This window comes from Oreochromis aureus, linkage group 12 (assembly GCF_013358895.1).
Source record: "Oreochromis aureus strain Israel breed Guangdong linkage group 12, ZZ_aureus, whole genome shotgun sequence".
Taxonomy (NCBI): Eukaryota; Metazoa; Chordata; class Actinopteri; order Cichliformes; family Cichlidae; genus Oreochromis; species Oreochromis aureus.
In genome coordinates, this window is record NC_052953.1 from 11906869 (window position 1) to 11929706 (window position 22838).

The 22838-nt window shown below is 41.0% G+C and overlaps 1 protein-coding gene across 1 annotated transcript; it reads right to left on the reverse strand.

Moving 5' to 3' along the window:
* Positions 1–1109: 1109 nt before the first annotated feature.
* Positions 1110–21858, reverse strand: adamts12 (ADAM metallopeptidase with thrombospondin type 1 motif, 12). Its single transcript, XM_031727958.2, has 24 exons — positions 20910–21858; positions 20409–20767; positions 15535–15712; positions 15173–15381; positions 15008–15091; positions 14077–14201; positions 13836–13985; positions 12888–13031; positions 10300–10444; positions 10118–10210; positions 9820–9965; positions 9481–9650; positions 8388–8521; positions 8093–8213; positions 6899–7143; positions 6547–6688; positions 6302–6428; positions 5443–5653; positions 4157–5311; positions 3895–4047; positions 3533–3709; positions 2905–3051; positions 2623–2776; positions 1110–2432 (listed from the first exon to the last, which is right to left on the reverse strand). Exons 1-24 carry the CDS (start codon positions 21022–21024, stop codon positions 2317–2319), a joined length of 4800 nt encoding a protein of 1599 aa, XP_031583818.1. The 5' UTR covers positions 21025–21858; the 3' UTR covers positions 1110–2316.
* Positions 21859–22838: the final 980 nt, after the last annotated feature.

Consider the following 22838-nt stretch of genomic DNA (forward strand, 5'->3'; position numbering starts at 1 on the left):
ATTATTTATCAATAAAATTCATACCTGCCATGCATGCTCTAACCATCATCTGTAATATGCCCTAAAGATTTGGATGCAAAATCTGTTCGCTACTGTTGGCATTGTGCAGAGAAGGTCTGGAAAATCAGACAATAATGAAATAAACATTTGACTTTTGAATCCCAAACCACGACTGTTTGGCTTTAGAACACAAGCTGTTGAGAGTAATTTTATTACCATTTTGCCCTTTTATAAGAAAAAGCAGTAATCAGACACTTATGTTGCTTTCAAAACAGCTAAAAATGAGCTGTGCTGGGCCAGTCACTTAAGCAATAATTTGACGAGTAAAAACACTGTATTGTTGCATGAAAAATCCAAGATGACATTGATTAAAACTATGTATGACATCAGAAAACCAGTGTCATTAATCATAATCATTGTTTAAAGAATCTCATACTAAGGAAGTCACAATCACCACGAAACTGAAATCAAACCGGATATTTTTAGTTATCCTCCAACTTTGAGGTCAACTGCTTATTAAGCAACACATGTGGTTGGGTAATACGACTGATGGGTGTTTGCTTCGTCATGAAAACACGCAGAGAGATCGCACACACACTCACTGGTAGATTTTAGGGCACGAGGCTCCACACTGACCCTGTATTGTGTTACTCCTTCCATTACTGCTGACTAACTTTTGGTCTCTGGCTTGAATGACAGCCGCAGGGTGCGTGTAGCAGGGCAAAGTCCATTCGTGTCAAGTTATCCGGCACAGAGGAGCCTGATAAATCTGGGCCAGCTGAACCCAATCCCTGAAACAGAGCTTGGTGCTGCTGATTCAGGTGTTACACATTCATCAGCATGCGGCACTTTCAGGTGAGAATGACCTTGTCGACACAAAAGGTCCCAAAGTAGAAGTCGCTTATGGAAAGAAGGTTATTGAAGGCTGGAATTGGTTTCAATATTGTTATTTATACTTGTGATATTCAAGCAACAGTGTAGGTGTAAATTTAAAAAAATGGATGTTTGTGGCTTCCAACTTCAACAGCAAAACAAATCTTGAATGAATCTGGTAACATCAAAAGTAAAAAATTAAAAAAAGTCTCAGTTAGAAAGAAGCTTCAGCACAATTGTCTTTTATCGTCACATTTATTGATGGAGCCATGAGAAGGACAAATCAGTCAGGGTGACATACCCAGGGCGTGACAATGATAATGCCTGTACAACATTAAACACATTGGCCAACTTTAGAGTGACCTGAGGGATGACCTGCAACACCTCTTTCTCATTGGTAAATCTCACACCAGAGGAGGAGCACCACAGGTTTAACTGCAGGATTGTGCAGATTCTGCAGCTGATTTAATTATCCTTTTAAATCGTAACAACAATGACTAAAAGCAGGAACATATACTAATGATAATGTAAACATCCAGTGCCAGCTCAGAACATAAACACATGTTCAAGCATTTTTTTAAAGAAAAAAAGAAATTCATTCATAAAAAGTATAAATCAACTTAAACCGTTTTCACACATGAACTGAACTGCAGCCCTAGGAATTACCCAAGGGAGTTGTGTGATTGCAAATTCGAATTAAAAGACATTAAAGTGTCTTTGCTCCACCAGCTCCACAGCACAAAGTCCATACGATTACCAATTAAGCCTGTGTATGAGTACTGCAGGTCATTGTCTCGTCTCCATAATGCTCATGGAGGGAAGGACAACTTTAGACAATGACTGCACCCAAGTTCATGTGTGAAAATGGCCTGAGAAATAAAGAGAACATCTTTATTTACATTCTGTATTTACCATTCATCTCAGAAAGACATATAAGAATGGTAACATGTCCTGTTAATCATCAGCACATCACCTAAAAAAGCACCTTTAGTGCAGAAAGATAGTTTCTGAAGGACTAAGACAGAAGAAATGTCCATAGTTTGTCTTAATTTATAACCTAATTTATGACACTATGTGGTGAGATTTTATAACTTTTGAATTGTGCTTCTCAAATATCTTTTAATTTTACTGAGAAAATATTTAAAATTGTATAGCTCAAGCATTTCTTCTAACACTGAACATCTCCAATATTTGTAACAGTCCAAATGTGTACCATCAGTGCTTTGGTTTGTTTCCTTTCTGATATAAAAAATAAAATAAAATAAAACACAAAACCCCAAATAGGTGGGGGAAAAAAAATCCTTGCTTGTTTGTGTTGATTTAGAGGAGCTCATTGATGTGGTCATTAACACTTTGGTCTCCTAGATTGTGGATGACATGGCTTTATACCAGTATTTCAAAAGGATACAGTAAGTATTGTAGTTAGCCAGGACCATATACATCCTATGTCCCACAGGTGATACAACACTGTTTCTGGACCGACCTGAGAGAGCAGCGACCCAATCGCTTCAGCTTGTCACAGAAGCGAGAGGACATGGTGTCTTTCTTGCAAACTGGACCTGCATAACAAGGAACACAACCTTAGAGCAAACGCTTTGAAGCCATGCAAATATCAAATTTAGGTGATTTTGACCAAAACACCTCTCTCCCTCACTCAAAAAACAAAACGTAATGGAAATTGCATTCATGTGTTACCAGGTAATCTGCTTTGCTAATCTTCATCCAAATAATTTACTTTGGCATACAAACCTTTGTTTGTCTTGCATTCCTGCATATTGCACTTCCTGAGTGTTTCTGGTTTAGAAATCTTCTCACAGAGGCTGTTTGGTATTACAGCCAAATCCTTTTTGCTTACACAGTTGACAGCACGCCGTTGCTGGCCTCCACCACAACTCACAGAGCACTGCAAATTCACACCAAAAAATATATAAAATTATAGTTTAGTTTACTTCTGTTTTAAACCTAATTAATATAAATTTATGTTGCACAGAAACATTTAAAGATTCATTAAATGTGCAAAGTATAGCTGACCTTTTCCCAGTCCTCAGTCTTCCACCAAGTACACGGTTTCAAACTGCACGGCTCAGTACTGTTTGGCCTGAGTGTGTTGCTACAGCGATGAGGCTCGGGGCAATACACCAGGCGCTCTCTGACACCTTCATCACAGCTGGCAGAACACTGAGAGAGACAAAAGGACTCAAAAGGGTGAATTTTCTTTTTCTAAGATTCTAATAAAGTCTCTTCTAACTGTATCTGTATCAGTAACACAAGAGACACCATGTGGCAAAAAATATCCTCAGTGTCATACAGTTCAGGCCACATCTTCCAGTAGAACAGAAATAACTGTTGCTTGTGATGAAAATAGTAGAAATGGTACAGTAGTTACCAAAATCTGAAAATACATAAATAAATAAATAAAAATGGGCAGCTTTAGAAACAGTGATGATAATTTTCAAGATTAAAGAATCAGGCTCACAAGGCTCCAAAGCATTGTTGAATTTAAGGGGGGAAAAAAATCTAAAAAGCCAAGGCAGGTAAAGTCCAAACTATAGTCACAACTGGAGACGAAAAAGACAAAAAAATGCTTTCTTCTTTTTTTTTTTATACACATGATTGCAAACGTCTCATATATAGAGATGTGAGTGGATGCTTTTCCTACCGGTCCCCATGGTGATGCACTCCAGCTCATACAGGGCTTGTGGGGGCAAATCAAGGTGCTAAGGGGTCTGCTGGACACTGCTTGACAATGGAAGGGTCTGAGAGGACGTTTAGTCTGGGAATCAACACACTGGACATCACGGTACCTCCTTCCCACCACCGCGCAATCATCCGAACACTATAAACAATAAATGACTCATAAACAAATGGCAAGAAAAAAAAAAAATCGGGTCAGAATGACCCAACTTCATTTGGAAAAGTAAGAGACAATGAGTGTAAGTACAATTAAGTATTAAGCATATTTAATAAGTAAGAAGTGCAATTATCAGATTCAGTGACTGGAGGAAATCTAACGTTACACACCTTGCTCCAGCTGCCACTTTGCCAGGTGGCACAGGGCTGCAGGTGACAGGTACGAGCAGGCTCAGGTCTCTTCACGTTGGCACAGTCCTCGTCGTTCTGGGAGCTGCACCTGACTGTCCTCCACACTGCTCCGATCCCGCATGTTGTTGAACACTGAGGAAGGAGGAGAACTTTCTGATTAAAAACATTTCAGACATTACCATTAATGTCAAGCCTGTAGTTAGAGAGTAGGATAGCATCCTGATAAAGTATCTGTACACACCTCACTCCAGTTTCCTACAACCCAGAATACATCCACGTTGACAGGCTCTATGGTCATCAAGTTGCTTTGGTCACTTCCTGAGCTGCTCTTATGATGTCCCGATTGCTGCTTTTGGCTCTTAGACCGACTACCTTTGTCCCTGGATGTAGGCTTTTTAGCACGAGTGGCAGTGGCGGTTTTTTTGGGTGTCACAGCAAGCTTCTTCATTTTATTCGTCTGTAATGTGGGCTGTGGTAATGCTGTCATGGTGGATTGCTTGCTTGCTATTGTAGAAGGTGCTTTCCTTGCGTGATAACCAGTTTTTGATGTGACTGAGCGGTACTTGTTCATGGGAGTGGTCAGCGTGACCCGGTGTGTCCAGGGGGGATTAACATGTGAGGTGGTGTGGGGGTCAGATAAAAAGTGAGTGGTTTTTGCCCACGTTTCAGTACTGGTGTGTGGGGTGGAGTATGCAGATGTGGTCGGCGCCCTGGTTATGTGCACAGTGAGTGGACTTAATTGGAGAGTGGGTGTGATGAGTGAGTGTGATACTGTTGTGGTTGATTTAACAGGATTTTTCAGTGGTGAAGCTGTGGTAAAAACATCTAGATCAATAATCCTGTCCTCCTCTGTCATCAGATCAACAACATAATCATATCCTGGGGTGAAGAGCAGCACATTTGGAGTGCTACCCTCCTCTTCTTCCTCTACCTCGTCTACCTTTTTTTCATCTGCTTTCCCATCCTTTTCAGCAGATTTGGATTTAACTGGGAAAACTTTCCTTCTCTCACCCTCATTTTTCCTCATCATACTGTTAAAGTCATGATCATCTGCATTTATTATTTCAGGAGTTGAAAGGGAGATAATGGTAGAGATGGTAGTTGTAGTTTGCTTGTTGGTTCTAGTGATAGCAGTTGTAGGTGCAGCAGTGGCCGGGGTGGTCATGGGATTCCATGAAGGAGAACCAGGATGCTTAGTGGAGTGAGGTTTAGCGATGTTTATGCGGCGGTATTTAGATGCAGGCCCAAATCGTCTACGAAGACTTGAGTTTGGGCAGCTCTGCAAGCCACACAGTGATCTGGCCCTAGGTTTAGTCGAGGGGTCACAGGTCTTTGTGGGTGCCAGTGCACAGGTGACTAGGCGGGAGCGAACACCTCCTCCACATGTGACAGGGCACTGCAAAGAAGAAACGAACATAAAGAAGACATTACCTTACAAATAAAGAAAGGTTTTACAGTATGCTATGAAAGTCTGTGATCTTTAAGATTCAAGTCAAAAGCAAATAAAATTCATAGAAAAAGGCTTACTTCTTCCCAGTTGCCAACTAGCCACTCCTGTCCACAGGGTACGTCTCTGTTGCACGGCACCACAGGCTTTGGTTTTAGGAGATGCTTGCATTCCACAGGGTGGAGCACTCTTTCTTCTCCCAACACTGTGCGGACACAGAGAACTGTTCGTTTCCTCAGCCCGTCTGAGCCACAGGTGGCTGTACACTGCTGCCAACCCCCAACCCACCACCTGAGGGCAAGGAGTTAGACAGGAAAAGAAGGTGAATAAAGAGACCACTGGCAACAAATAAATAAATGGGGAATGCAAGGCAAGCGGACAATGTTGTTATCTTTCTCACACAGCGAACAGAGCTGTAGCTTTCAAAATGTTTTATAGTATTCTCAATACCTGCATTTTAGTGCCAAAACCAAAGGAGTGCATTTTTTGAATTTAGTTCTTTGTTATTTAACCAAATAAGCGAAACTTTTAAAATGGCAAACTTGGCTAAATAAAATGTTGTCCACAACTGGTGATTTATAGGAACTCGTTTTTCTTTTTTTTTGATGAACTCTTTGATGCGATTAAAGCAAACAAAACTATAAATTTAAACTTCTTTCGATCCAAACACATTTTAGCCATTAAAACAAATTATTGAGATTTCATACCAAAAAAGTGAATTTTTATCTGTGATAAAAATCCTTTATTTTCACTGTTTTTAATTATTTTAATCAAGCACAGTGCAACAGGGCAGGTTAATTGTAAACCAAAGCTGTAAGGATGAGGTTTTAAATGAAACTTAATAAAAATTAATGGAAATATTTAAGTTTCAAGCAATTCTTTTGGACATAATAGTACAGACTGTGACAAAACAGGCTAAAAAATATAAAATATTCAGACCTTGCAGGACAATCCATATTCTTGCACTTCCTGTGTCTATCTTCTGGACGGCTGTCTGGGTCACACAGAGACTCATCCACTACGCCCACATCCACTTCAAAACAGCGCACAGGCTGGTGTTGCTCACCTAAGAAAGGACAAAAATCCAGAAAGAATATCATGATCCGATCAAAAATCCTTAAATTCTCCTACTAGGTATGAGAGAATAAAGAAAGAAAATTGTTTGACTGAAACGTGACTCAGACCTAAGCCGCAGGTGGTGCTGCAGTCTGTCCATGCTCCATGTCTCCATCTGTAAATAGGCTCAAGGATCTCATTTTCTGTCTCTTTGATCTTCTTAATGGTGTACTCGTACTTTATACCTGGATTCTTCTCCTGAAACAGCAACTGAACAACCACATGAACTATGAGTACCTTTTCAAGTAGACTCTATTCACCATCTCATCAATATGATATTGTACTCCTTGTCTTATGCTTTTAAGTGCCCAGAGATATTTAATTGTATGGGGTACAATAAAGTGCAGGGAACTTTATTTACTTCTCTAATAGCTTCTATACATATCAAAAATGTTTCACCTCTGTAATATGACGACCTACCTGAAGCATGACTGGCTGCTTGGTGGGTCCAGGAGCGGTGAGATTCTCCATGTTCCCACTGCGCTCGTAGAAGAACGTCGTCCCGCCGGCCTCATACTCCCCATTCCACTGGATGATATAGTTGCCGTTGAGAAAGTACTCGTCTGACCCCACGCTTCTCAGAGCCAGGAAGTTTCCTGCCTCCACCACTTCCTTTATCAGGATGTCCCGTGCCCCCTCAGGTATTACACCCACATCCACGTACCCTGGGAGATTCAGGAGGGGAGTCAGAGTCACAGCAGAGTAATGGATGGCCCACCATGGCTGCTGCCACACTCACATCCAGACTACCAGACAGTTTCTCTCTGATCTTTAATAGAGGGTGGGATACGTCTGTGGGGGTGGTTGGCATGTGTGTGTGTGTGTGTGTGTGTGTGTGTGTGCACGCGTGTGTGCATACGTCTGTGACTGTACGTGTGTGCATTCAGCGTGGGGGGCACTGCCCTGTCTCTGTTTTTTATTGTGTAGATGGGGGGGCGGGATGGGGGAGGACGAAAGCAGCAGTGAGTGGGTCTCTGGAGTTTAATGATGTTTGTGGGAAGGTGTGTGTTTGTGAAAGGAGGGGGAGGTTTGCCCTTGGTCTAAGTCTTTTGAAGTCTCACACATCTGGGCTGGTTATCTGGAAAGGATGCATTGCAGGGCAAACACACACAGAAAGAGAGCGAGAGGAGAGAAAGGAGGGAATTTTTATTGTTTTAAAGCCTCTTTTCTATGAATCTGTCTTGGCGGCATGTTGATTTGGCAGGTGAGTTATACTTTTCTGAGCGCAGTAAAAGCAGCACAAGATGTGAATCTTTAGGCAAATGCAAACACGGGCCTGTAGCTACACATGCATGCACGCACACACCATAATATAACAGCAGCCAAGTACAGCAGGACAAACAGCTGCACTATGTGGACAAGATGGCTGCCATGACAACAAAGAAACAACACAATGGTGTAATGGTAATGAACTGTCCTCGAATGACTTTGTGCCTGTAGACATGTTTGAATTCTCTGTGTTTTCACACTCTTCTAGTGGGTACATCAAAGTTTTCCTCATTAATAGGTTGTCTGTTTTGCGTTACAACACAATTTTGTAATGGCATGATGTCTCATGTTGAGATAATTTAATTTGTTTCCAGCTGTTGAAAATACTCCTTATGTTGCACTCACCAAAGCCTTCTTCTTCATCAAATGACTTATAAACTGTCTCACAGCTTGTGCCGTCGCCCAAACAGACTCCACAACGATCCTCCACTGCGTTTGAGTCGATGCCATAGTCGCAGCCGACCTCCTAGAAACAAAAGACACACAACACATTAAAATAAAACAAAAACATAACAATTCAATGCAAGTTTTTTCTTCCATAAAACATCCCTTTTTAACATTTTAGTAACTCTGCAGTGTATCAGCCTGCTTCACTACAGCCCTCCCCAGTCTCTATTTGTCTCTTACCCAGCCACACTACCTTGCACACGCCGTTTATGCAGATGTTTCTGGACTTGTTGTTCATGAAGCACGGTGTTCCGTCTGTCACGGCGTCAAACATCTTCTCAGAAAAATACTGGCTGACTGGTCGACAGTGAAGCTCACAGGGATTTACTGAGGATAACGGTGAGATGAAACAAATTGCTAATGTTGTCAAATTGCTAAAATGTCTATTTGAGCCAGTTATGAATCATGCGTCTCACTTAAGACGTGAGCGTATTTTGTTATATATTTTTAAAGAGCTAAAAAGGGAAAAGAATTCTGTTCTGTTTTTTTCAAGATATAGTGATTGACAATAATAAAAGTGATATGAACGCAAAAAAAGAAAAGAAAGACAAAAATACATCAGACAGGAAGTGAGTTACAGTTTTGTGCCCTTGCTGAGCTATAATGTAGCTGGCAGCTGCATCAGTGTGGACTTTTAAATACAAATGCTGCCCCCTTTTGTTTGACACATACAATTACATCTACTAATCTTCCACTTTATATCCGTGGTTCTCAAATGTTTTTGTGTGGTCCCACACACTACACAAAATAATCATTACCAATAGAAAGGAAGTTTAATTTTAGTAAAATATACAGTGCTGTGCAAATTTACTCCTTTATATTTTGCAAGGAGAATGGTAAATATTTCCAAATATTTCATTTCTTCAAATGTGTAAACATACATGGAAATGCAGTACATGGTGCAAAAACAGAGATTCTACGATTCTAACAAGGTTGAAAGTCAATAGTTGGTGTGACCATCTTTATTCTTCATTACAGTGTGAACTCTCTTAGATTTCTTGTAAATTTTTTTGAGTAGTCTTCACAGATTGTTCTCTAGGCTTGTTGAAGAACATTCAAAGCTCTTCTTTGGATATTGGCTGCCTTTTCTTCGGTTCCCTATCCTCATGATCCCAACTGCTTCAATAATGCTGAGGTCCAGGTTCTGGGGAGACCAGCCTATGACTGACACTGTTCTATTGTGTGATCTTCTATCCAGGTGTGCTTTTAATGCATTGGCAGTGTTTGGGATCACTGGCATGTTGAAAAATGAAGCTTCTTGCATATTTAAGGCTGTGAGTACTTACATGGGTTTGCCACAGGGATCCACTGGTAGAGCTCATTGTGGTAAGGCACAGTGTCAAACTCACTGCACAGCATCTCTCGAAAAGTTGGTATATTATTTGGACAGGGCTTTGTGTTACAGGTCCGGTAACGCTTTCTTTCACCGGTACAGTACTTGCCCCCAAATTCTGGCCTGTGGAAAAGAGCAGCACAAAAAAAAATCAGCATGATGTCAGTATTTTGGGGACAGATGACATTAAACCTGTGAACTGCAAAAAAAAAAAACAAAAAAAAAAAAACAACAATTCTATAGCCATACAGTGTGAAAACTATTTCAAATGGGTGTTAGACTCATCTCTTACTTGGGGTTGTTACATTCCCTCTCTGCTGACTGAACTCCAATACCACAGGTCCTGGAGCAGTAAGACCAGGTACTCCACTGTCCCCAGCCTCCATTCACTGTCTCTGGGAGTTTACCCACAATCACACACTCTCCGGAGATACACCACTGGATTAGAATACAGAATAGTGATATAAGTTAAATACCACTTCAGCTGGTATAAGACAATGCAGATGTCTCTGTGACAGTACCACCTTCTTGATGCTGCTGGTACCCGTCTGTTTACACAAGAAAACAAAACCTAGACTATCACAATTCACCTTTTCTGGTCCACAGCGAGTACCATCTATAGGTGAGTCCAGTTTAGAGCGGCAGGAACCATTTACTGAACACCAAAGAATCTGGCAAACATTCTGAAAGAAACACATAACCCAAAAACAATGAGAAAGTGAAGAAAGTGTTTTCTACAAGATTTACTTTTCTGTGCTTGTACAATACTCACATCAACCTCAGTGCAGAAGGTAGCATTTGGTCCATACTGGAGCTGGCACTGGTGATGTGTGGTGTAGCGTACACCGAGGCGTGCCAGCGGCGTGGTTAAGTCCCTCTTTGAAGGACGGTCATCCAGACAGAAACCCCAACCACGACTAAGGCAGATAAACAAAGATATGATATTTGTGTATCACAGGGTATGGTGGTTGGGAGTCAAAGGAGAAAATCTGAATGCTCAAACAATGAGCAATGAGACCTAGACGTTAACACTTAAATAGACTAGAACCTGGGAAAACTACTTAAAAAGGCAAAAATTATAATAGCAAAAATATGCCAGTTCACAGATATGAGCTCTGACCTCGACTTTGTGGTAACTGGCTAAATCACAAGAACAGTTGCTCTAAGGCAATTTATATTGTAAAGTAAAGACTACAATAATACAAAGAAAACCTAAAAAAGATCAGACGAACCCCCATGAGCAAATACTTGGGAACTGTGGGAAGGAAAAATTCCCTTTTAACGGGAAGAAACCTCTGCCAGAACCTGGCTTGGGGAGGAGCAGCCATCTGGCATGACTGGCTTGGGGTGAGGACGGTGAGATTGGACACAAGACGCATTGTGCAAGGGAGGAAGAGATTAATAACTAATAATAACTAATGATTAACAGAGTTAAAAAAGGTGAGACAAGAAGAAACACTGCCCCCAGCAGCCTAGGCCTGTTGCAGTACACTTAAAAGAGGGTTCGGGGACAAAAAACAACATTTTAAGCTTAATTTTAAAAAAAGAGAAAGGATCTATCTCCTGAATCCAAACTGGGAGCTGGTTCCATAGAAAGGGGGCCTGAAAGCTAAAGGGTCTGCCTCCCACATCATCTAGGAACCAAAGGTAAGGGTTAGGGTCTCAGTGCTAATTTCTCTATTAGGGTGATATCATACTATGAGGTCTATAAGATAAGATGGGACTTGATTATTCAGGACCTTGTTTGTAGGGATGGGTACCGGTATCCAGTATCCAAAAGTCTGGCTGTACTTCACAGCAAAAGATGCAAACTCAGCAGCCTGCAACAAGTGCTTTAAGCTGATACTGTGCAAAGGAGGTAACACCTCGAATCTGATGAAACACCTGGCGGCGCATAGCGTTTTTTTAAAAGCCGAGAAATGCACCGTATTTGATAGCTTGCTGCGAGACCTCACACCGAGCACATCTACTGTGGTGCCTGTTATCGGACCCGGAGTTAGCAACATCCCCCAAGAACCCGAAGAGTAGAGTCCTGGCCCCTAGCCCTGCCAGTGTAGCAGAAATGATGAGGGATGATGATGGCAGCAGCAGCCGTTCTTCTCTGGGCGAGTGGCTTAATGTTGTTCGTGTGTAATTTACGTTGAGTACGCTAACCACGTTATTAAATTAATGCATGTAAGGTGAACTAGCAAACACCGTCGTAGTTACATGCGGCTGTCTTGTTTGATAGAGTGATACCATATATGGCTATAGCTGCAGAAAAGGCTAACATTGTTATCTTTTTACAAAAAAAACAGCTAAACATGAGAGGTTTTAAAAAAAGTTTGTGTTTTTCATTGTTTAAGCACCGGTTCCAACCAAAGGAGGTATGTTGTATCAACAGAAAAGGCTAACTTGGTTATCATTTTGCAGAAAAAATGAGACTGCTAAAAATAAAAACATAAGAGGTTTTTGGACAAAGTTTGTGTTCTCCATTCTTTAACCACCGGTTCGAGCACCGTTTAAGCACTGGCACCGTTTCAAAAGTACCGGTTTGGCACCGGTATCGGATAAAACCTAAACGATACCCATCCCTACTTGTTTGTGAGAAGGAGTATTTTAAATTTGAAGAAGGATTTTTAAAATGTCGTGAACGATTTTTAATCGATTGATCATATATGTTTGCATTTCTGTAGATGTGAAATTTCTTAACAGTTGATCTTCATGTAAGGATGTTTGGCCCAGATAAACTGGAAATTTAATGATTTTTACTGCACTAACTCCCTAACACCAAGTCTCTGTAATGACTGACCCCATGAGAATTCAAAGCTAACCATGTATCCGGTTTCGTGTAGACTATATTGAAGCAGCACCATCATCTAAGTTTTTTTCCAGGATGTGTTTAAGTTGTGTTGTATAAATAAAACAATTCCCAACAATGCTATGGCCTGATCATCCTACACTGTCCAGAGTTCATGTGTGAAACCAGCTTCGCAGATACTTGTGCAGGGGTTGCCACCCTCTGAATGTTGTTTTAGGCTCTTCTTACTTTTCTGTCATTTACATAATTTCCTGCTTCAGTTCTTTGCTTCACTTTAAACTTGCCATTGCAGCCATGGTTTACTACATGTTTGTCTTAATCGCCTGTGTTTTTCCCCCCACCACACACCACACCTAGTGTGTGTTTTGGATCAATTTCACAACCTCAATACAAATCCGCACTAGCATATCTGTTAAATCTCTATGCAGCTGTCAAAAAAAAAGAGAGAGAAAACAGTACATGGAAATTCCCACAGATTGCACACATCTCATGCATTTTTGACAAAGACAAATAGGTGTAAAACTAACCCACTTTAGACAAAAGTACAGATTCAGGCTTACTCAAGGAAACGTGTGATGTATTCTTTGGAGCAGGAAGACCAAGTGAGAGGCGAGCTGTCATACATCAGCTGTCTGGACATGATAAACGGATGTCTCCCCTCCAGCTCGCAGTCGTTCCCTTGGCCATCATGATGAATTCCAAAGCTGTGTTCAGACACAATCCGCATTAATATTCATGATAACAAGATTACACAGAAGTATTTTACAAGGATAGCGGTCTTTATGGCTCACACTGCCATAATGGAGCAATCACAATGAGTGAGTGTGCTGAGTCCCCTGTAACACATTTGTTTCCACATTTGAAATAGGTCAACAGATATTTGACTTACTTTTGTTTGTGTACATATAACTCTTACTCTAGAGTTTCATGACAGCACAAAGTGGAAAAGCACTTTAAATTACTGCACAAAAAAGATAATGTGACGACAAACAGGCATAACTTCTACATTATATGGTGTGGTTTGACATCAGTCAAGCTATTGACATTAACGGTGCTTAACCAAAGTTAATCGTGGCAAAAGACCAAATATTAACCACGAATGGAACGTGGAACTGCTCTCATTTTATAGTTAAAGCCTTCTCCAATGGAACAAATGATTCTCTGGACTCAACTAAACTTGAGACATAATAATTTTCTGCGTCTCTTTAAAGTTAAAAAGAAACCCAACACCTCTGTCCTTTCACTTTTAGTGCTATTACATGATCCGCACCCACAATACAACAGGACTCTCAGGTATCCTTTCCTTTTCTTTCAGGTTATTAGAAACTTAGTCATTATTTGCACACCAGCAGTCCACTAATAGGCTGGTGAGCTAATGGTAGGAGATTTTGTGACACTACATTGAAGATAGTAACCGAACACAAGACCTACAGACGCTTTCTTTGTTACAATATTCTAGTATTTCACAGTCATTACAAATCCAGACACTCACACACACACATATTGACCTGTGGCCCATTTCATGAGCTACTGTAAAGGCAACAGGTAGTCCCGAATCCTCATTGATGTTGCAGCTGCGGTGGGGTTGACACATCCCAGACAGATGAGACAGACCCAGAGTCTCGCACGGCTGGTTCATTCCAGCACAGATGTCTTTCCTATAGGGGTAGACGCATGCAAGTCATCTGTAAAACCATTTCATTTAAGCTTTTGAGGGTGCCGATGTATGCTCGGTTATCTGCCACCTGCCTGGTAATCAGCACAGCCACATCATGGTGAGCCGGGTGTGTGTCACTCTGGGGGTTTAGGTTTTTCTGCCAAGCACAGAAACTAGCCAAGGTGGTGTCTGCATGGTGAACAATTTTCAACCCTTTCTGCAACAAGCACAAATAAATAATTTCACATACTTGTTCTTTTTTTTTTTTTTTTAAAAACTGTGGCTAAAGAACAGTTAACAAATAACTTAACAAAATTTTTCTTTTGCATTTTTCTTCAATACTTGCAGATCTCAGTGTGTACTATAAGGTCTAAAGAAGTAACCTAGAGCTTCAGATGTTGTCAGGGGGACGAGCGAGATGTCAGAACTGATTAATTTTTATTCACATTTTTCAAATAATGTCCAAATTAAATGGACTTGTTCTTATATTGCACTCTTCTTCTTGAATGCTTAAATTGCTTTATACAACATTACTCCACCCTAAGTGCTTTCTGTTTAACAGTCACACAATGATGCAGACATCAGAGATCAACATGGGGTTCAGTATCTTACCCAAAGACCTTTTGGCATGCAGACTCAAGCAGCCGGGGATCAAACCACCAACCTTTCGATTAGTAGATGACCTGTTCTAACATCTAAGCTTCATCCACTCTAAACTTACAGCACCTAGTATTCCACTAACAAGGCCCGATCCTGCTTAGCTTTGGACGAAATCAGGTGTGTTGGAGTGTGGTAAGGCCAAGACATACACATTATATACAACACATCAGAGTTTCTTATTACACATTAGAAAACTATGCAAATTTGTAGAAGTTTGTCCAGCTTATCTCAGACTAACCTGGAAAGTGAGCTCAGTTTTCACAATTCCATTTCTGCTTTTCTTGTTCCACATTTAATGTAAAAATTGCCAAAGCAAATATAAAGCACATTGAGGTTTCTTAAAGACTTTCAGATGAAGAGTACCTCCTCTCCATGTAGCAAAATGAGGCGCACCAAGATGACGTGGATGGCATTCCCAATACTAGCATCATGAAAGATTCCGGCCACCTGTCAAGAGCGAGAGAATTCATTGTAAAAGGCTTTAAAAGACCTTTACATCAATTAAAAAAGTTCATTCAAACCCTTCACCATATTCATGATAGTGAAGATGTAGGACTCCACATTATCACTCCCATGGTATTGGATAAGTTTGGAGTCAGCCACCACCATGGTCTCCACCCAACGCTCTCTACTGACTGAGCGCTGTGAACGCGATTGACCCTGGTCCCCCCCTCTCCGATGCTCCCTCTCCCATTCCTCCCTCTCCATCTCCACCTGGATGGAGTCAGTTGGAGCATCTAAAGCGTGAATAATTGAAGACATTATTTGCAGTACACTTGTGGCTTATCTTTCTTGACACAAGCACAGCCAGAGGGGAAAAAAATCCTTGAACACCAGCAGAAGAGTACTCACAAACACGCCACACACTAATTCAGAATTCACATACACACCTCGAACTCCACAGGGATTGGGCGTCTTTTTGGACTCAAGACTTCGTTTTTTTCTTTGACTTTGTGTAGAAACTCTCGGATAGATAATGTGGGGCTCTGGACTCCCGGCAGGATCATCAGAAGATTTCTGGACAGGCTCTATAAAATAGTGTCCCTCTGCCAAGGCGAAGAAGCCTCTCTGTGGAAAATAACACATTGATGGAATAAATGTATACAGTAAAAATGTTTAAGTGTGGGTAAAGTAAGCTTAGGTTTTAGTGCAAATCTACACTCTCAATCATCATCACTGTATTGTACTCAGTCACAGATTTTATCCCCAAATCATGCCAAAGACTTAATGTGGATTAAAGTCTAACGTCAGGCATTCTCAGACTGTGAGTGAAACAAAAAGCCTATCAAGCATACTATTGTGTCGCACCACTTAAAAGCCTGACAACAAATCACCAAAAAGTATAGTGCTTCTGCAATTTCCACACCACAAAGCTGAGGCGTAGGCGTCCTCTTTTAAACCTGCTAAAAAACGTCGCTCCAGAGTAATTTCCATCTGAGTAGAAGCTATCATTAGTGAACAGATCTGAATATCAGCCTTTCCCCTTCCCTCAGGCACATTCTCTATGCTGCTGCAGTAATACAACAACTTCTTGCTAAGTATGCCAATACGTGTTCTTACTGGTGCGGCTTCTTCACTTGCCACTCAATGAGGTCTACTGGTGAACACACACATAAATGCACACCCTAACAAACAAATATGAAGAAATGAAAAAATACAGGACATGCATGCAATCAGGCATAAAATGCAAATCTGTTCAATTTTCTGCTTATAAACACATTCATGAGGAATGTTGCAAGTTGTTTAAGTTAAAGTGACTGTGTGAATGTTTGTATGGGCTTTTATTTTTTTTAATCAAGATAAGTCCAAACATGCCCAGCATGATCCAGGATGAACCTGTCCCTCCTTCATTAAACCAACTGGCAAAACACAGACTGACAGACATACGACCAACAGTCTTTCAACAGTCGAATGGAAAGAAGAGAGTCTGCGTCAGTGCGGCTGAGTAAAGACAGGCTCTTTTTCTTTACTGCACAATGAACAAAAAAATAAAGTTTTAAAAACATGAACATGATTCTTGGATCTTTTCAGATAGTTTCAGCAGCCAAGGGCAGATGTGAAAAATTAGGCCATGCAGTATTTATGGTTTGGCTGGTTGTGGTTCTGGGGATCTACCCCACTGTTTACTGTAGTAGTAGTTTCAGCTTTCTGGGTCATCCTGACAAGTTTCACATCTGTTTCTTAGAAGAAGAAAAAAAGTCACTGGCTGAATATCCCATCGCTTGATTCAGGGAGTTCAATCTTTGAAAAGATTACTTTACCCCATATGCTGTAATGAATTTATGAAACAAGCTGCTTGGGACTGTTTTTTCAGTCATTCCAAAAGCAATTGTGTTGCAAGTACTAAACAAACTTTACCTGTATATGTCTGAAGTTTGGTTATTTTTTTCAAACTCAAATTAAAGACAATTTTGATAAAGGTCAAAGAGGACTTATTCAGAGCGTGGCCTTCAGCCAGAGCTCCCAGAGCTGCGGTGGTCTCATCTGCAAGGCATGCACGATGATATATCTACAGTCAGCTGGGAAGACTTCCCGAAGGCCCTGTGCAGAGAACACTCAGCTGATTTCACTGTTTCTCTATATCTCATGCAAACACTATGTGACTGGAATAATATATCATCATATCTTTGCTTTTGGAGTTGTATCATGTTCCTGCAAGAAAAACATAGACTGTATGAATATAAATCAAGCATGTTATGGGCAGTTGTGTTGGTAATGTTTGCTATCATAGTCTCCTGTATGTATTCCTGTGGGAAAACACAAGTCAGTCCCAGCAAACACAGGCAGGTGGTGGAGTACAGATCAACCAGCAAGGAATGCTACAGGGAGGCCCTTCCAAACGCTGAGACCATTTCTCTGCATGATGTGTATACCAAATGCTGTTCTACTGTGGAACACGGTCTGCATTTGCTTGTACAGTATGGTCATGGTGTTACTTGTGACCAGGTACTGTGATGCCTCTGCTCAACAAACAAAGGAAACTTGCAAGGATACTAACAAGGAATTTGCTTCCCATTTTAACAAAGTGAAGAATGTTGAAGAATGAAATCCTGAATTTCTGTGACAACAACATTAAACTGGATATCAGTCTTCACTTTGACCAGTTCTTTCCCCTTTAGCCCCCCTTGACCAATAATCCCCTTTCTCTGAGGAAGCATGTTGTTTGGGTGTGAGGTGGCAAAGCCAGGGGAGGTTACCATAACACAGGTCTGTGCTCTAAATACATCAGCCATATGGAACTGCTTTTCTTCTGTTTCCTGCTTCTGTGGGTTTCTGAGTGCCGGCCAACTAGGTCTGAAATAAAGTCTCTGTTATATAGCCTGTGGACTCTGCAGTGATTAGAGCGACACGAGGAGAGGTGGGGTCAAGCGGTGCTTGTTACTGCAATATGATTAATCACAACAATTTACTGGCAAACAAACTTGCATTTATTCTTAGCTTTTTATCAGTAGTTGTATGTTTCCCTACACTTACTTCTCTTCTCTCTTTAATTCATAAGATGATTCTATGTGCGAGCTCATTTCTTCCTGAGAGGTCAAAGAGATTATTGCCATTTTTTCATGTGCATGGTGGAACAAACATTCATTTAAGTGAGGAAAATACCAGTATAATAGGTCTGAACCTGTAAGTTCTTGTTTCGCGTTGGGCCTCAGGGATTAGAAAAGTCTCCACTGAGAAAGCTTTAGGTTCCCCTAAATTAATGGTTTTACCGTAGAAACATAAAAGGAACAGTAAAAGCATTTCCCCCTCTTTTGCTATCCACCTCATGGTTCCATGTTTGCAGTAAATAGAAAAGGTGAAGGGTTACCTGCATGCTGTAAAGACAGTGTAATGCAAAAATGTGTTTGTTTGGGCAACTGCGCCCTTGTTTTTGCAACCAGAAGCAGGATGTTAAAATTGCAGGTGGAGGTATTAATGTAATAGCAGCTTCACTGTTGCCTTACGACAACGAAGAATCATGGCACTGCTCTATTGTCTGCTGCCTAATGGGTGAAGTTTGTCCCGTTTGGTCAAATATTTTAATTGTAACTCATTTCTTATGACTATAAAAAGTGAAAACTGCCTTTGGTTCCAACTTCTAAAATTCTGACAATATAAATAACTTAATATCGTTTTTTTCTATTGTTGGTCGACCAAAGGAAGATGGAAGACAGTTAAAGATTTTATATTGTTTTCTTCAGTCAGCTCTGAATTTAAAGACAACAACAATGGTAACTGTTACAGGGAAGATTTATAGAGAAATTATCTTCACTAAAACAAAGCACGAAGGAGCTGAGCAATTTAACTGAGCCAACTTTGTGTTATTACTTAGTACTTTTAATTGCTGATATCAATTAAAATCAGGAATCGCTGCGCTCCATCCCTTTTGCTTCCTATTCATGCAAAAGCATGCAACTCGTGTTTTGTGCAACATTAACAAAAAATTCTTTTGAATTCCTATTTGTAAGTAGTCCACTTCAACTTGTCTCGTGAGGGTGAATAATCTCTGCAGCAGCTGGTAGGGCTTCACTATCACATCTGTCTGGCTGTGTCTAGCTGTTTAGTGGTCTCTGTTTGGTTTTAGCAGCTATAAACCTTCTTTCACAGAACAGAAAGTCTGTGTAATAAATCAGAGCAGTTTCCCTTGTAGGTTGGAGTGAAGGGACTAACTGGGGAATTCTGCGTTGCAAGAAAATCCTCAGAACGCCATTAGGCTGCAGATATGTGGATTTTAGAGTGACGCAACACATTTTTCCTTCTAGGATTATATGAGTGGCTGTGAAATAGGTCAGATATAAATTATGTTGCTAGGCTGGCTGTCATTCTGGTCTCGTCCTGAGTCACATGTTACAAATGAACTGTGTAAACATGCAGGGCAACCCACAAACACATAGCACAGAGGCAGGAGGCAAGACCCTGCAGGAGTGGAATTCCTGCTGTGACACAATCAAACATGAACACTGAAACATTCTTTGTGACTAAAAGTGACACATCCTATCATTTCAAAGGCAGGAAGTTCATCCTCTTCTACATACTTACTTTTTAGCCATTTCAAAATGTTGTAATATTGTGTAAGCAAAAACCCCAGAGTGCATTTTGAAATAAGATACAACTTAAAATTCTCAGAAATCAGTGAACCACAAATTGTTCACGTCATATTTAAAAAAAATATTTCTTCATATATTGGATCACCCTTTATTTCTGCTGTCCAGCTGTCCTCTCTGCTTTGTAGTTAAACTGCCTATTTGAACAGAAACACTATAGCCCAAGTTAAAAAAAAAAAAAAAGCAGTCAACTTCTCTCTCCATCTGTCAAACTTTACTGCTCCACTCACGCACAAGAATGTGCCAAGATCTATTACTGAAACTTTCTCACATCCTGTTGGCGTTTGCACAGTGTCTCTAAAGGAACAGATAATCCATGAATGCAAATTTCTGAATGAGTGAATGAGGGTGAAAGAAGACGAAAACATCTGAACCACAAAGAAGACAGAAAGGGTCTCATGTCAGTCTGAGAAGCAGCAGTCGTCAGAAGGTCTGCAGCACAGTCCTTCAGCAAACAGTGTCGGAAAGTCTCTGAAGAGCAAACTAACAGACAGGGCACTGAGTTGCCTAAAGCGCATAACAGTATAACCATAGTGATAGCTGCTATCTGGTGTAATTAAAAAAAAAAAAATCATGATAAAAGCATGTTGATTTAAGCACAAGCATCCACCAGCTCAATCTGATGAATGAGAGTGAGAATAAAATTACCTTTACAGCTACAAAACACTGTGACACCTTACCAGCCCACTGCAGGTGCTGATGGCAGCAGTTCCTCGCACATCAGACGCTTCCACGGTGCCAAGAAGGTGGCAAGAATTTCCATCAGAAAGACGATGCTCAGTCCTGTTGGCACTGCCATTCCTGGTCTCCAGGATGTAGTCATTTGAAACCAGGTGATTGTTTGCAGTCAAATTGAACATTAAAGTTTTTCCCTTGAAGATGACCTTGTAGTAAACCTGTTTCTCTTGAGAATGGGACTGCAAGTCTCGCCTGATTCTCCCACCCTTAAAGTGGTGAGACAAAGAGTGGGAGATGAATCCTCCATCTGCGCTGGTTTTCACTGGGTGGACAATGGACAGTTCTGACTCTGACAACTGACCTACAAAACAGAGTTTAAACACAGGTTATACAGACCTTTTACCTTTAGTGCATACTGACTGTGATATGCACTTAACGATACAAATTCTTTTAGTCATGCACTTAGTCGGGTCATGCGCAGAATTGCACCACAGCACACTGACCTTGTTCTGCAAAGGAGAGGAGACTGCCAGAGACTGAGAGCCCTTCGTGGCCAGCTGCCAAACTCAAAACAAAGTGCAGCAGAAAAAGAACCGTGCAGTCCTGCGAACATCGCATATTTCATGTAACCAAACTCAAAGCACTGGAAAAGAGTCCACGTCTTTGGAGTTCCCGTGGCGTTAGAGGGGACCACTGCGACCCTTCGCTGCACTGTGTCATGACACGAGCAAGCTCTGAGGGGAAACCTGCGCCGAGGAAAGCTGGGAGCCAGATCATGGTTTAAAGAGGGAGAAAGCAATGTCTCTGTGGAGGAAGGAGGGGAGGAGTGTTCTTTGGACCAGTGTCTATTTTCCTTGCAGGAGTGAGGGGGAGCAGAGGGAGCAGAACAAGAAGCTACCGCAGAAGAGCAAGCTTCAGAGAGTAGCCCGGTTCGTCCTGTGTCCAGACTTGTTTCCTGCGCCGCAGATGGCGCATCATTAATGCGACTCGACGTGCAGATAAAATTAATGGACCATTGCTTGCATCAGTTTAAATCCAGCAGCTCTAGCAATCAAAACTATTGTTTGCATTTGTCTACGCTACATAGTCAGCCTTTATCAGTGGCATAATCACTAGTGCATGGGCGTTAAAAGTTTGCAGAGTTTTCTAAAGCTTTGCAAAGATGTGCAAACGTGCACGCACGAAGTCCATCATCCCGTTTTATGGGAGCAATATCGGCTCCATGATAAGACTAAATACCTGTCATTCAAAAATCAAAGCCCTGCTAACAAAGGAGGAATACCGTGCTGTGCTTTGAAGATTGTAAAAATGAATTAGCTCAGTATAGTTACGTATTAGTTTCTATTTATACGCACATATGTTGGCCTTGGCCCTTTCAGCCAACTGTCCACCTCACTAGGTTGAATGACGTGATAAAGTTATGTGAAACGTTGGCTTCTTAATTATTAAAAATAAGTGTCCGTGAGTGGGCGTGGTGAAAGATGAACGATTAACCAATCGGAGCCATGAGCGGGATCGCTCCACTGTCGAGCTGTGTGGAAAATATATTTAAATGAGCCGGCTTGTTTTACTGAATAAATGAATGCTAGATTAATTAATGCTCTGGTCTTTATTTTGCCCACTCTCAAACATCCAGAGACTAACCTATATAAAAAAGAAGTGGGCAATCCGGGATTGCCTAAAACTTGCATTTTTTTTTCTCGTAGCCAGTAGGGGGCGACTCATCTCATTCACTCGTTCAAAAGCTTGCTATAAAAGGAAGGCACATTCAGACGCTCTTTTAGACGTGAAATGTCTTTGCAGTGTTACATCTGCACTGGTCTGGATGGACGGATACTTTTAACCTTCATCATGATTCGATCAAGTTGCAATTGCAACAGTGTTCTTTGAACTGCTTGGCTTTCAGCTGTTTTTATTCATTGGCGTTCTGTGTGCAGAATGTACTGAATTCAAGGAAATTATCCTCAGATACATTTTTTATACCTTTAGCTTTTCTGACGCTTGAAAGATATGAGATTTTTTTCAGAACTTTGGATATATCCTCTTAAAGAGAGCCTTAAAGCCACAGTTCTTACTGCATACTTGTGTGGTGTCTACTATTTATCCCTGGAGCAGACTTATGTGTGACTAAAAGATTACTGAGACATGACACATTGCCACCCGGGTTGCCTTTATACATAGGAGACACAGACGGAGACAAAGTGAACTCATCTCATTTCATCAGTGTTATCTTTTTAATTTATCTATCTAAAACACAGGAGAAGACTTGTGGACCTACCACAGACTTATCTTCTAGCTGGGTTATAGGGGAGTGACTTTTAAACATTAATGCATAGATTTTTTCCATTTCCATCAAGTATATATTAGAACTGAGAGGAGATAATCTTGGAAAACTTAGGTCTTGACAAAAGACTTTTCAAACAATAGATAGC